Source organism: Labrus mixtus, chromosome 15 (genome assembly GCF_963584025.1).
Source record: "Labrus mixtus chromosome 15, fLabMix1.1, whole genome shotgun sequence".
Lineage (NCBI taxonomy): Eukaryota > Metazoa > Chordata > Actinopteri > Labriformes > Labridae > Labrus > Labrus mixtus.
This window is the reverse complement of record NC_083626.1, coordinates 10,147,318-10,162,741: the sequence shown is the minus strand read 5'-3', so window position 1 is coordinate 10,162,741 and position 15,424 is coordinate 10,147,318. Positions and strand designations below refer to the sequence as shown.

At 44.4% G+C, this 15,424-nt stretch overlaps 1 protein-coding gene across 1 annotated transcript in view; it reads right to left on the bottom strand.

Annotated features, from left to right (window-relative positions):
• Window positions 1–14,195, bottom strand: part of plch2a (phospholipase C, eta 2a) — a 51,050-nt gene extending 36,855 nt beyond the window's left edge. The window contains exons 1-2 of the mRNA XM_061058677.1: window positions 13,446–14,195; window positions 4,182–4,328 (exon numbers count right to left, since the gene is read on the bottom strand). Coding sequence (XP_060914660.1) covers window positions 4,182–4,328; window positions 13,446–13,758 — 460 coding nt within the window. The 5' untranslated portion in view covers window positions 13,759–14,195. The remainder of the gene's footprint in view (window positions 1–4,181; window positions 4,329–13,445) is intronic.
• Window positions 14,196–15,424: the final 1,229 nt, after the last annotated feature.

Sequence of the window (15,424 nt, the reverse complement as noted above, 5' to 3'; positions counted from 1 at the left end):
GAACGACTTCCCAACTCGGACAATGGGAACATCTGAGGAGCACCTGAATGCAGCATTAGACCAAACATAGGTTCAAGTTATTATTCCCACATGATGCTAATGCAACCTGCTAACAGAAGCAGAGATGATGATATGGGGGGGGGGGGGGGGGGGGGGGGGCCGGTTCAGAGCTTCTGATGTCGATGGAGGGAGGCTCCTTTGCTTGAGGGTCCCAACAGCGGGAGGGAAGACTTACTTATTTCTGTAGTTTATTTACGCCTGGCCCTTAGTCTTTCATTTATGTCCAGTTACTGTTTTATGCTTCTACTTCTTATAATTCACACTTTTTACTGGTGGAGTGAGCACAACTTTTAGTTTGCAGCGTTGTGCAGCAACATTAAGCTTATAACATCTAAACCTACTTAAAAAACAATGGAGAAAAAACTGAGTTTATTAAACCCAAATCATCCCTCTGTGGTTTTAATATTATTCTCCAGCTCCTCTGAATTCACACACTGGCAGAGCTGTGAATGAATAGTCGTGGGCGCGGGGAGAGTTTAACCGGGAAATTCAGGTGTTATGATGTGACGATATGAAGGATTTAAAAACACTCAACTGGATGAGCAGTGGTTTATTAAGATGCAACATTTATGAGATGTTAATGACATTTTACTGGAAGACACTGCCTCCAGTCATTCATTAGTTTTCTCCCGCGACGACAAACACATGATAAGTACTTCTGTTCTTTGTTCTGCAGCAGCTTCATTCCTAAATAAACACCTACAGTATATACCCAGCTCTGTGTCCTCCACACAGCAACAATCATGATTTACATGCACGCTCATTCATAATGCAGTGATGGAGCTGAACACTCATGTACACACTCTGTCCCCTGGGCTGTACTCTATAGAAACCTGTGTTTTATGGGAGTATATTAAAATCTCCTGGCTGTCACAGAGGCCATCAACATGACACCCAACAGGCTGCCGCTGTGTTTTGAGTGCTCCCGTGTGGCCGGAGTCACCACACGGTTTCCTGTGCTCCTGCTGCCTGCAGTTCTTTCATACATTATGGACAAGCACACGACAGGTAACACGTCCATAAGTATGACCCTACGACTCGTGTTCAGGATACGTGATGAGCCGCTGGCAGCACAGCTCGAGGAGAATGATGTCAGGTTTTTCCACTTTTACATTTGAAAATGTCACAACCTGATGAGCAAACTACCACAGGGGCTCGCTCAGCACATCCATGCTGCGTTCAGGACCGTCCAATCTGACTCTGAGGGCGTTTTTCACACCTATAGATCGTTTGCTCTTTTCTGAGTCATGCACCAATTTGTTGCATAATTACCTCATTGTTAGCTAGTGTTCACTCAGGGGCATTTACAAGAGGACCAAAATGTGTGAAGCATGTGAAAATACTCTCTAAATGGTTGGAGTTTCCCTGAAGTAAACAAAGACTAGCTGAGTCCTGATTGGTTGTGGCTGCTGCAAAGACATTTTACAAAGGACGGACGACTTCTTGGACTGATGTCGGCTCTACTCATCAGTTTTTAGATTGTTTGCATTTATCACTGAAGGCAAACGATTCAGTTTGAAAATGAGGCAGCTCTAAAATAATATATTGACATTCTGGAGTTGCTGAAGGCGCTTATCGAGACAGTTCAGGAGAAGGAGGACAATAATCGTCCTGAACCAGGACCTGCTAGCAGGCTCCACATATACAGAAGTTATAGTCCTGGATGTCTCAGTCACAGCTCTCTCTGCAGCCGTCTGTTCAATAAAGGCAAAAGGCCAAAAAACTAGCCAACCAAAGAGGGAGAGACGTTTGTCATTTAGAACACTGAAGGACAAAGAAATAGCGTCTCTGCTCTGCTGCCGTTTGCACATATTGAAATTAGGCATTCTGCAGGTTTTCAGGGCACTTTTGGCCTCGTTTCCATGCAAATGAAAGTCTGATTCAATACCAGCACTCACAACCACTATACAGCAGGAGGACAAGGCAAGTTTATCTCTGTAGCACATTTCAGCAACAAGGCTTTTCAAAGAGCTTCACATCAAAATAATCAAGACAAAGTGCAGAAAACACGTAAAAAAAATCAGTCAAACAAACCCTTCAAAATCAAACATGGGAAAAATAAAAACAGCAAAAACAGAAGTTAAAATATGAAAAGGAAGCTGCAAAACTTTCTGAAAGTATTTTTCTTATAGTAGTATCGGCCTGATGAGCTTAGTGACCTGGTGCTAGATACAGGGCAGAGAGCGGTGGAAAATACTGAACGGAGGCAGTCGCTCAGTCTGTAGAGAGTGGGGTTGGGAACTGGAGGGTTGCCGGTTCAAGCGGCCGGACCAAGTCTGGATTTTGGTCTTGTAGCTTGAGAGCTGCCACTTCACTTCCTGAGCACTGCAGAGGCGCCCTTGAGAAATGCACCAAAACCCAAACTTCTCAGGCGCTCCGTCATGTGTCGCCCCCCTCACTCTAACATCTCGCCATCAGTGCATGTCCACAGGATCCTGTTTGTACATGTGTGTGTGTAGTATGTCTCAATAACGGTGTGTCAAAGTAATTCCCCGTCGTGGGATTAATAAAGGATGTCTTCTTTCTTCTTGAACAATTCCTGGTGACGTCAGCAGCTGCAATCCCTTCTTTGTAAATTCCCCCTGAGTGCGGTCCTTCACTACCTCTGAACACCACAGGACAGGGACCGTGCTATCAGCAGGAGATTGTCTTTCAAGGGGTCAATAAACAGAAATCAATGCCTCCAGGGTCTTATATTAAATTCTGAGAATGAAGCGTCACTGCTTCAGTTACGAGTCAAGCACGAGTCAAAAATTGCTGAGCACCAGTTTTTTTAATGTGGTGATAATTATTAATTTGTATTTATTAAACCATCTGCAGAGCATCTCTAACACTGTAAGGATTTTTAAAAAAACAGCAAATAAAATAGAAATGTAGGCTGTTCCCAAGCAGCGCAGAGCCTTATTAATGTGTAAAAAAATACAAAATCTATCCTAAAGACACAGAGCCAGGGCACGTTAGCTAACACTTGTAAAATGTAAATTTGTGTTCTGGTTGTCTGTTTATTTTTTTGGTGCCAGAAGGATTAAATCTCCTGCCAGAAACACGGGACACCTGGTCAGTGTGAGCGGAGCAGAAACCTGCAGCGAGTCCTCGCTGCCCGTCCGTCTCAGTGGATGCTCTGTGATAAACCTCGAGGGGCTCAGAACAACACACAGGGCGCCAGAGACGCTGCCATGTGGGGACTATTGTGACTGACACCTGTTTGGGTAAACAATGACACACAGTCTGTCGCTGCTGAACAAATATATGGAGAGGGGGGAGGACAACGTGTGATTCCTGCGTTACATTTTCTGGAAACACTCAGTTAATCTGATGAGTGAGGAGGCGGGATTAAAAACAAACGGCGTCCTGCCTCCACTCTGATGTGTGGAAGAAGCTCGCAGGCTCCATTTTGCTCAACAAACTGTAAAGATTTAAGAATTAGGAGAACAAATGTGATTGATTTTTAATTTTCCCGTAAGAACAAAAGCTCCAACTGTCCTGATCCGCCAATAAACAGACTGTGTGTGTAATTTTCCTTCAGTGGCACGTGTGTGTGTGTGTGTGTGTGTGTGTGTGTGTGTGTGTAAGACACTGTTTGGGCAGATTAAAGCTGATGAATAATTAAGTCGACTTAAGAAGCTTATTAAATCCCCGGCCTACAGAGGAGGGAGAGCAACAGGAAACTGAGCCCTCATGAGACAGCCGACGTACTGAGAGCTGCTGCTGAAGTCTTTCTGCTTACTTTAATTTAAAAAAACAAAAACACAGCAGGATGGTCTGTTTGCTTTTTGTAGAAAGTGTTCAGGGAAAATTAATCCAAATCCTAAATACAAAAAGGGGGGGGGGGGGGGGGGGGGTAAAGGAGCACAAATTACATTTAGCAGAATTAAAATTCAGAAACAAATTCACAAACTGGCTCAGAGGAGGGGGGGGGGGTTAAACTGTAGGTGCAGTCAAAGCTTAAGTGGGTGGAGCCTGTTGGTAGGATGACTTATTGAGAGTACATGATGTCCTCATTGGACGCCTCAATGAGCGCTCACCTGTCACATGACATGAGGCCCAAACGTTTGAACAGTAAACACTCTAAACTACAGATTCAAGACGCTGTGACTTTAAGAAGAAGAAATAAAACTCACTCTTGGCCTTCTCATTCTTGCGCGAGGGCCTCCAGCGGATGCACGACTTGTGTTCGTCCAGGAAGAAGAAGCGCACCAGTCCCTTGGAGCCGCCGCGCAGCTTCACCATCTGGGTCCCACTCTGCATGGAGCTCATACATTTCTCCACTGCAGGCGAGAAAAGAAGCAAGACACAAGAGGAGAGAGAAAAAATAAAAAAAAGGTTAGAGAGTTGTCAGAAGGGGAAACCGCTGGAGTGTGCACTGAAACTGACAAAGACGACACGCACTCATTCCAAAGTGTGTGTTTGTCCGTTCATTTCCATCTCATGCATAACACACTTATTTACTCAGACATCCACATGAACACGCAGCAGTGCAAAGTCAAAAACAGCCGATATGCCTGTCACTGCCAGCAGAGTTTTTCTTGTCTCATGAGAGGAAGATGAATGACAGCGAGAGGCAATCCACTCCACAAAAAGATCCACACTTCACACGCAGACTAACACTGAACAATAACAAGGAAAAAAAATCTATAAAACCTTGAGCTTTTTTCAGATTTGAGGATTTATATCACAGCCAAAATATAAGAGAAACTCTTTGTCACCTTCCAGGACAGAAATGACATGCAGAGAGAGAGAGAGAGAGACTTTCAGGAGACGAGCTTCTCCGTGTCCTTGTCATTATTTTGGGGCAGAATTTGACATCTCCTCCACAGGAAGCTAATTGTGACGAGCCCTGGCCCGGCTGGTGTGGACCGCCACATGCCCCTGGGCTGCAGTTACACCCTATGTGGCCATATTGTCAATTACCAAATGTCTGTCACATCCTATCAAACTATTTCCCGCAGCGTGCCATGCTGGAAATCAGGCCAACTCAGCACGCACACACATGTCCAAATAAGGTTAGCCGATCGCCGACACACATGACGGTCAATGAAAAAGATGACATTCAAACAGTGATGTTTTAAAATCACCACAGCTGCACGGGATAAACACTTTGATAACTGATGAATCATTAGATTCTTTTTTGAGCAGTGAGGTCAATCGTTTGCATGTGAGTCTTTTCTGTCCTTTAATGACATTAAAGACGTCACCTTGAGCTCGTGGTCATTGCAATAAGCTTAGAGAGAAGTGACATCAGAGGCTGATCGTAGTTAATCCAGGACAATTTGGTCCAAAGCACGCAGAGAGATGTTCAAAAAAGAAAACAAACACGGGATTAGCAGCAGGTGGCAGATTTCTATCTCGTTAGATTAGTAGATTGGAAACAAAGGAGAGTTATGTTTTCACACCAAGTCACTGCATCATTTTAATTTTCCTCACAAAATAAAATATGAAACTCTGACAGCATCAACAAAGTCTGAATGTAAACTGGAACATGTGACACCTTTAAGTAAACGTCTTGACCTCTGTGGCCTGAATGCAACACCTAAATATCTGCCGTGTAAGGAGGTAATGCAAACGGAGCCAGCCGTGATGGATGGCTCTAATTGAGCATCGATTTGACCCGGCTCAGGTCCCGCTGCAGAGAGCCCGCCCCCCGGGGTATTGTTAATGCAGTCCTCTAACCTCTGCTATCGGATTCATGCTCGAGACTGCACGTGCAACGTTACGCTTTCAGAGCGCTCAAACACAAGACGGGTGAAAAATTCAGTCAGACCACAAGAATGATGAATATAACACACACGAGTGATCGTGCAGACAGAAGGACACACTGCCGTTATTCACACAGTCGATGGTAACGTGATCGAATGAGCTGTAAATGCAAAGAGTCTGAACCACTGGCCGACCCTGTCATGACCTTTGACCCTCCTGTTAACCTGCCCTGCAGACACAGAGGGGACAATCAGCTGCTGATGGGAGGAGAGAGGTTTTTTTATTGCACATTACAAAGAATAAAACCTAAGATATGTTTCTTGTGTTGAATGAGGATAATAATAATAATTTTTATAATTTATACTTTATTGATCCCGCAAGTGGAAATTCATTTTTACACTGTCTAGTAAACATGCTACACAAACATAGGCCGAAATACACACACATGCACAAACAGGATCCTATGAACATGCACTAATGGAGAGGTCTCAGAGTGAGGAAGCTGCCCACAGTGTGCGCTCCTGAGCTGGTGGGGGGGTTAGGAGCCTTGCTCAAGGGCACCTCGGCAGTGCTCAGGAAGTGGACTGGCACCTCTCCAGCTACCAGACCAATTTCCGGACTTGGTCCGTCCGTGCCCAAGTCCCTACAGACTGAGCTACTGCCGCCCCCAAAATCTTTGAAATCATGGAGTTATTTAAAAAAAAAAAAGGAAATGCTTTTCAGCTTGAACTTTTAATTTTTAAATGAACTTTTTAAACAATCAATAAAATACTGGAGATTGTAACGCTTTACAACAGGTAGAATGAAACAGAATCAAAGTATTAGTGGACAGGATGCTGTAAATAGTTTAACAGAACACATCACAAAGGGATGATAGAAGGTGTCTGAGTTGTTGTTTATGAGAGTTTTAAGCATTTCATATTGATGTCATGATGACATTTTTCCAGAATAATGATGACATTACATTTCAACATTAATGATGCGTTAGTACACTCAGCCTGTTTGGGATCAATACTGCAGCCACATCAGTGTGGACGGACGAATACGGCCCCCCGAGCTGCTCATTGATCCCACGAGCAGTCTGGATCTCTTTCTATTGCTCGCACGCACGCACGCACACGGATATCATGTCCACTGTGACACCACAATATGCAATTCAAATAGAAAAAGAAAATCAGAAGAAAGACGACTGTTTGATTGTGAAACTGCTTAATGCACTGATTGTACATGTCCACTTCTTTACCAATGACCACACAGTGCGGTCAGTTAGCGCCGTGTGTCTCTCTTTGCTATCCTCACGTTCACATCTCACTGAGCTCTGAGCTGTCACATGGAGTCAGTCAGAGTGTCCAAGAAGAACCAGAACAAGAACCACTTATCAATTACAGAAATAAACTGGGAGTGAATGATTGCAGTTCTACCTTAAATGGGTCTACGTTCTGCAATCAGTACTGACGCACTAATAAAAGCGTAAAGAATAAATGTTGATTAAATATAAATTGTAAAATCATTCCGGGGATGTGTCGTTCAAACACAAAAGCTGCAAGAGACCAATTAAAGATGCAACATGTGATCGGTTTTCAATGAAGGAAAAAATTATCCGGAAACATTGACCCTTCCTGATCTCACAGCTTCGACTTCTCTGCGCCACAGAAATGAAACATGGCTGTTAGGTGGCTTTTTATTGATTGGCGAGGGGTAGAGTCCTTTTGTATATGTGCAGGCTGATTGCAGCGCCTGATGCCCAGCGGCTGTAACAGAGCTAACAGATCTGCCCTCCATCAGCCCAACAGGAGGCACTTACCCATGAAATGAGCTGCTGTCAGAGTTTGCACTGAGAGCATCCTGACTCTGCTGACTTACGGGTCAGGATGGCACAGGGCTGCAAACATTCCTCCTGACACCGGTTTAAGAGCTCATCGTGCTCCTCCTGTCAGAGCTGAACTCCACAGCCTCTCACATCACAGCCTCTCAGACTGCGCTGTCTGCCTGCTCACATCAACATCTGCTGCTATCACTGCCTGCGTCCAGAGAGCCCCACACCCCGGCGCCTTTCACTTTCCAAGTTTTTTTCACTTTCACGAAAGTGTCAGGCCTTCACACTCTGCAGACTGAGTGGAGATAAGTAGAGAAGAAAACAGCTGCAGACAAGTGGATTTATACGGTGGCCTGGCAGGTCAAATGACAGTAATGTTTCAGAGTATGCAAACTTTTAAAAAGAGACAAACTTTTTACGAAACAAAATTTGGTTTGGTGCGGTTTGGCGCCCACCACAGGTCTCTGAGTGCAACTGCACGACCTTAGACAATGTGCAATTTGTTTACAAATAGAGTGTCTGTTGTTTGCAAACAATAAGCATGTGTTTGTGTATTCAGCTGTTACCATGACGACTATCAGCCGTGGCTTGAAGCTACATTGGAGAGGCTAATTTTTTACAGGCTAGCTGAGAAAAGGTTCCAAACTCATAAAGCTAACTTAAAGATCGACGAGGATAGAGACGACTTTTTGGCGTCAGATGGATTTATTGTTGTAAATCCATGTTTGTATCAAACCTGAGACATAACTCGGGTTAGACGAGTTATTGTTCTATTAGATCGACTTTGAAACGACTTTTTTCAGATGGAAAAGTTACAGATTGATGCTTTGGTGGTTGGTGAATCTGATGGTGCACGGCCATCCAATCACAACCAGGAAGTGTTGTCCTACCTTCACCTGAGGTCTGAAATGTTGAGTTGTGTTTTGAGTCTTGTACTTTCAGCTCTGTTGTCAAACCGCATGCACATTTGATTTCACCGGTGTAGCGAGCGGTTAAATCTAATCAAAGCGCGACCAAAGAGACTCGCTTCAACGTGAACACACTCCAGCTGAACACAATTCACTCACGCATGAGGGGGCAGGGAAAGAGGCCACGCTGCGCTCACGCTCACGCTCCCCTGCCGCTCCACAGGGAAAAAAAAGGAAAGTGTGTTTGCTCTGGTGCTGGAGCCGGCTGTGTGTGTGTGTGGGAAATCCCCAAGGGGAAGTGGACTAAATCTTTGAAAAGTGTTTTCTCCTGCACTTTACTGACTCGAAGAGAAGCAGCACGGTTTGTGGGTTTAACTGAGGGGGTCAAGTTAAATATGGCAGGAGAGGTTAGAGGTGTCCGAAAGGCAAACGGCAGCGTGAAGAAACTAATATGTACGTACCAAATGTGCACAAAAAGAATATTTATATATTATATATATATATATATATGTCAATGTGAGCCGTGAATAATAATAATAACGGTGAGACTCCACATGCAGATCAAACAGCAGAGCAGCAGCCTTTTAGCAGGAACTGGTGGAAAAAATACATTTGACCCATTTCTGAGCGTGGTAAAGGTTAGTCGTAGCCTATGGAGAGCTGATTAAGCCTGGATAATGAAAACCAGTGTAATCAATTAAACAACAGTCCAGTGGTCTGGGACTCAGCTGCTGCTGCTGCTGCAAAGTGGAACGGCTCCTTGTAGCGTCTATGAACCCGTCACAAATGTGCAGAAAACTCAGTTTGTTTTTCACATCTATTCTGAGAAAACATCACAATCATCAATTAACACAACAAGAGAATCTGTTATTCTCATGCACAGTTACTTTCCAGTCGAGTGACCCATCTTGTCTTCGTTATAAATCTTTTCACTAAGTGTTATGATAACTGCATCTGAGGGATCAAAACTATAAATGTGTACATTCATATCAATCTACCTCTAGATCGAAGAAAGATCTTTTTTGAAAGATTTATTTTTGGGCTTTTTGTGCCTTTAATGGAGAGATAGGACGGTGGATAAAGTTAGAAATCAGGGAGAGAGAGAGAGGGGAATGACATGCGGGAAAGCGTGCACTAACCACTGCACCACCAGAGACCCTAAAGAAAGATATTTGAAAGATATCAGCATCTCTTTTTTCTGTCACTAATATCAGTATCGGGCCCCAAAGGTCCCGTATTGGTCGGGCTCTAATTCAAACTTCACACAAATGTCATGTGATAAAAGGTTTTCAGTCAGCGCGTCACTAAGAGTCTAACTGTTCCCCTCACAGAGGACGCCGTTCTCTGAACACTAATTAGACTAATGAGAGTCGATCAAACGTCAACAAAGGCGGCGCCCCGGTGAGAGCAGCGTCTAACCAAACACTGCCGTTTTAAAAAGCCCGTGTCCTCGCCAGGAAGTAAAGGTGATCAAAAGCAGAGGAAGGTAACCCCACAGGTGCAATTAACAGTAACTGATTTCAATGAGCCGACAACAAAACCAGCAACGCCAAACGCACACCGGTTTGATTACAAAGTGATGAAAAAAAACAACAACACAGCAAAACGAGAAATGTGCTTTTCTAAGAAGCTCTGAGAAAACAGATTAAAGCAGAAGGATGTTAAAGACAGAAGTTTAAAGTAAAAACAAACAGAGAGAGAGAGAGAGAGAGAGAGAGAGAGAGGGAGAGAAGCCGAGCCTTCACACACACACAATGGCAGCACACTCCTTACAACAGGGGATATGACTGTTACCATGGTTACAACATCAGATTGTGTGGTGATGAGGAGAAGACTCCCCTCGTGTGGAGGATCATTTGATGTTAACTTAACGTTTTAAAAGTAGTCTGTTCTGAAGCATAATCAAAGAGAAATCTTTACTCTCTGATGCGGCTGTGCCTCGTTTTCTACTTTTGGAAAAACTGTAGTCTGGTATTGACGGCATCGGACACACAAGTGTTTATCCTTTAACTTGAAATACTTGACACAGTATGTAGTTAACACTTCCCTTTAAACCTCGGTTTTCACATTCTGCATAAAAGCGCAGAGTAGCTTGGAGGCACAGGGAGGCATCGGCTATCAGAAGTGTTCTGGTTTCTGTTTGTAGTACGACAGGCGACCACGTCTTAGTGGTACACCAGGACGCTTAAAACCCGCCTCAGCTCCAGCTCTTTGCCTGATTCTAGGTTGGCTAAAAGTTAGGTAGCGGTAGCATTTCCAATATGGCGACCTCCATCGCTGGGCTTCAAAACTCCACTTCGAAAACACTACATCCATGTTTTATACAGTCTATGTTTGAAACTCTCTTCCTGGTTGCAAATTCTATTTCAATTCCGTACTTGTGTGTTTTGCATTCTGTAACTCCCACAGAAGACAACTCCAGTGATGGTTAAGTTGGAAAATATCCAGATTTGAGCAAATAAATAATTCTGTACGAGATTCTGAGCGATTCTAAAACGATTTATTTAACGCTGTCCACAGTAAAACATCTTCTCGCTCTATAGTTGTTCTTCAGTTTAAAAGAAGTCTCTCTAAAGAATGGGAAATTATCGCCCAGTCCCGTATACTGGGATGACCTAGGGGAACAGTCTTTAGAGGGTATTAGTGGTCCTGCTGGAGGCCACAGCTGCTCTGGTTGGTTAATGTGCTTACAGCAGGAAGCAGGCGACGGGTGTCAGGTGAGTTTGGAGTTTCCCTCCAAAACACAGCTGAGCCTGAGGGCAGGTAGGAGGAGAGGGGGGTCACCTCAGCGACACGTTGGGATGACCTGATTGCTGTCCTGCTCTCACAGTCAGGATGTGGGCCAAACAGGCCGAGTCCTCAACTGTCAGGGCAGCAGGTTAAGCCTGGAGGGATTGTCTGGAGGCCATATGTTACACACACACACACACACACACACACACACACACACACACACACACACACACACACACACACACACACACACACACACACACACACACACACACACACACACACACACACACACACACACACACACACACACACACACACACACACACACACACACACACACACACACACACACACACACACACACACACACACACACACACACACACACACACACACACACACACACACACACACACACACACACACACACACACACACACACACACACACACACACACACACACACACACACACACACACACACACACACACAGGTGTTTCCATGGGGCAGATGGTCATTTTGCTCTCTGGGATCAGGAAACCTAACGCAGCCTGACATGGAGGTGGTAAAGGTTACACACACTGAGCCACTTTGATCGTGTGTGGGAGAGAAAAAACATCCTTCACTCTGCCTACTGATTAGAAAAATAAATGTTTAAGTTGTCTTCCACCTTGTGAATTAAAAAACTTGTTCGGGTATTTTTAGTTCTTACAGCTCAGCGCTGTCTGAGTCGATCAACCCGTGTAGATCTACACTGATAAGGGGGTCATGGGTGACCTGAGGTTGCAGGAAAACAGACCAAGTATCCTTCTAAACATCACCAACACATGCTGCAACCTGATTGGCTGCTCCAGTTTCAGCAGGAGTAGTACACCATCTGTCGGCTTACTGTGGAGGAATGCTGCTCGTAACTGGATTAACACAATCTACATCCACGGTAAGAAACACACCTCTTACATACTCGATCTGGAGCAGAATAACAAAGCCGTGTTTGGACTCAACACGAGTCAAAGCGTGATTTTAAAAATCTGCACTTATATTGTGACATAAACTGAGAGGGCGTGGGAGAGAAAGAAGAGGAGGACAGTCTGGTAACTTCAGTCACAGTAGCCACATAAAAGCCTCCCACAGATTGTAGGTGTCCTGCTCCTACTCTGCCTTGTGGCTCCGCTCTCACATACAGCCGGTACACAAGCTGTAACAGTCAGGATCAAGACATCAAACATTCAAGTTCAGGATCTTTCAAGGCTGAAATAAAAACTCTCTCTCTGCCCTCGATGGGTTTTGTTCATGTCATAATAAATGGAGAAAGTTGTCAGTGATTTTTTAAAACAGAAACACCTTTCATACCTGTAATGTATTCACAGTTCTCTGCACCTGGGGGTCATAAACAACAATAAATGTGCATTTTTTTTATGCTTGTCTGTGTGTCTGATAAAACGTCTGGATCGATTTCTCTTTGTTGATTCTTGAGAACTGGCCAATAAAAATCAGAACAATAAAAATGGTTCTCCAACCTGCCCATCATTCCCATCAGATTTAGTGGGAAAAAGGCTTCTGAAGTCGTAACTAAAAACTCTGCCATGCAAATCTGAACAAAAGGAAAAAGGGATTTTAGAAAGCTGCATGTGACGAACTTCAGCCAGAGCACCGACCTGATTCAAGAATTTATCAGCCATCCCAAACAATCAACTCCTCTTGCATGCACTGCAAACATATATGCATACAATGGCTGCCAGTAGACATTCTGTTTAATAGCATTAAAGAACAACTGATTTCAGGTAACTCATCAGGTGATGATAGCAAACGACATTAAAGCAATGCTAGCTCCGAGGAAAAGTGAGACAAATGTCAGCGATCAGGGATTTCTCATCATAAATGAAGGCGGCAGTTTACATCCAAAGTCAAGACATTAAAAACAAGTGAAAACAGCTTCATCTACTATTTCATGTTGGACCACAGAGTTACAGAAAACTCTTTGGTAGACATGAGATGTGAGGAGGGGCTGCAGGCTGAGCTGCAAACTACGATCAGCTCGATTCATGAGTTTAGGAAGTTAAAATATCAGAATGAGTTTCAGGATGGAAAAACCATTTCAAATAATCTTTAAACATGACAACAAAGAAGTGAAGAATTGTAGCTTGTACAATCTAACCAAGTCACTCTGTGAGTTTCAGTACTCTGTGTTTTCTGAGGTCTCATATCACTGACTTTAGACTCAGCTCACCCATGAAGCCGAGCCTCCACTTAGAGAAAGCCACGATGCTGTTTCCTATCCAGAAGAACTCCTCCACCACATGGGACTGAGGGGTCGGTTGTGTCTGCTGCTCCAGCTGTTCCTGCTGCTGTTCATGCTGCTGCTGCTGGCTCTTACACCGAGCCTCCTCCTTTTCTTTGTCCGTGTCCCACTCAGAGGAGGAAAAAGCCCCTTTAGCCAGAGGTCCGGGTTTGTCTCCGGTGGCCGCCATGGCCGTGGAACGCATCAGAGCTGAGGACATCGGGCCGATGGGGAAACAGTTGTTGAGCTTAGGCGTGCTCATTTTGAACGGCTGAGATTAGGAGGCGCTGCCTACAAATCCCCGGGAAGTTTCCATGGGAGTGTCGTTTGAGAATTGACGTTTACCTCAAGTTCTTCAAAATGACTAAATCACCCAAAGCCTGGGTTATTCAAACTCCTTTAAAAGCTGAATAGTAGTGATGCTCCTTCCTCAGTTTAAAACAGTAACCAGGAAAGTTCAGCCAACAAAGTGAGTCCTCAGTCTCTGTTGAATGGTGTCAACAGTTGGTCAATAATCTTGTGCAGACTTTGCCCCCAGCAAACCTGCTTACTGTCCCACCATCTCCTCAATATTCCTCCTTTCCAAAGCTTGGCTTGTCTTCATGCCGTGCCATCACTTCTTAATTTCTTCTCTCAGCTAGCACTCATCCGGCTGGCTTCTTATGAAAGACACGAGAGAGTGTGGCTGCAGCGATATGGAGGCAGAAGAGACGTGGAAGCACAACACACAAACTGAGCAACATGTGTTGGTCGGGCAGAAATCCTAAATCCCTTGGAAGCAGTAATCCCGGACTAGGAGATTTGCTAAATGTGTGGAGTGAAACGTAGCGACCTGCAGCATAAGACGGATGTAGGACATGATGGGTCCTTCATAAAGAGGTAGCTGCTGTTCTCCTCGTGGAGCAGATAAAACAGACTGTTTGCTTTCAGACGGACTGAGCCCTGATATTCACACACCTGTCTGCAGGCGACACCAACCCCAACCGAGCTCCACATGAAACAATCCTATTATCAACTACCTGCAGCACACACTCTTTGTGTGCCTTACTGAGGCTCTGCATTATCAGCAGCACAGATTGAAAACACAGTGAATTTACTCTCTGTGTGTGTTCAGAGCAAAGAAGAGCACTTTTTGTGTTTTATGCTACAGGGCCGGGTTTGAGCGTCGGATCATTTGGATGTTTTCAGATTCGTTAAACTGTGAATATTTTTCTCTTGCAGATCAACAGAAATCCAAACACTGTCGAGTCTGGGTTTACAAAACCCACCAGGAGGTGCACACAGCTTGCTTCATTGTAACGCCTCCCCCAGAAACTGTCCTGAATGACGTTCCTGCTTCTAGCTACTGGAGGCTGACCGGCGCCCAGTTTGATCAGCTGTCGTCTGAGTCAGGCTGATTTTAGTCTCATTAAACTGCAATGAAAGAGGAAAGAATGATTTAATAAATACATCATCATGCAGACTTAAAAAGGTCAGAATTTAAACTTGGAATGTCTGTTAGCAAGATGAGACCAACAAACTGTTTTGTTTTAGAGAATTTCTGAAACAATCTCAGGAAAATCTCAACCAATAGTGTTTTCATATTTGCACAAAACACCAGAAAACTCCTGAAGTTCTCATGCTGAGCGTCATGTGTGAACACAAACAGCTGAATGTTTCTCTCTTCACCCGGAGTTTCTCCTCCAGCCTCCTCGTATTTATTCTGCAGAAAGTCAGAGTGAGCTGATGTGAGAACGCAGCAGGGTGGAGCACCTGGAGCCAGTGGGAGGGGGTGGTGACAACAGATCAGGAGGATTGTACTATCCATATACAATACTGTACGAGCACATACATCCAAACTCAATATTGCCCTAAGACGGTTTTCATAAACCTTTGCTCAAACAGTCACAGCGTCCGCTCCAAAAGTGAAGAACAGTGGAGCGAAACGG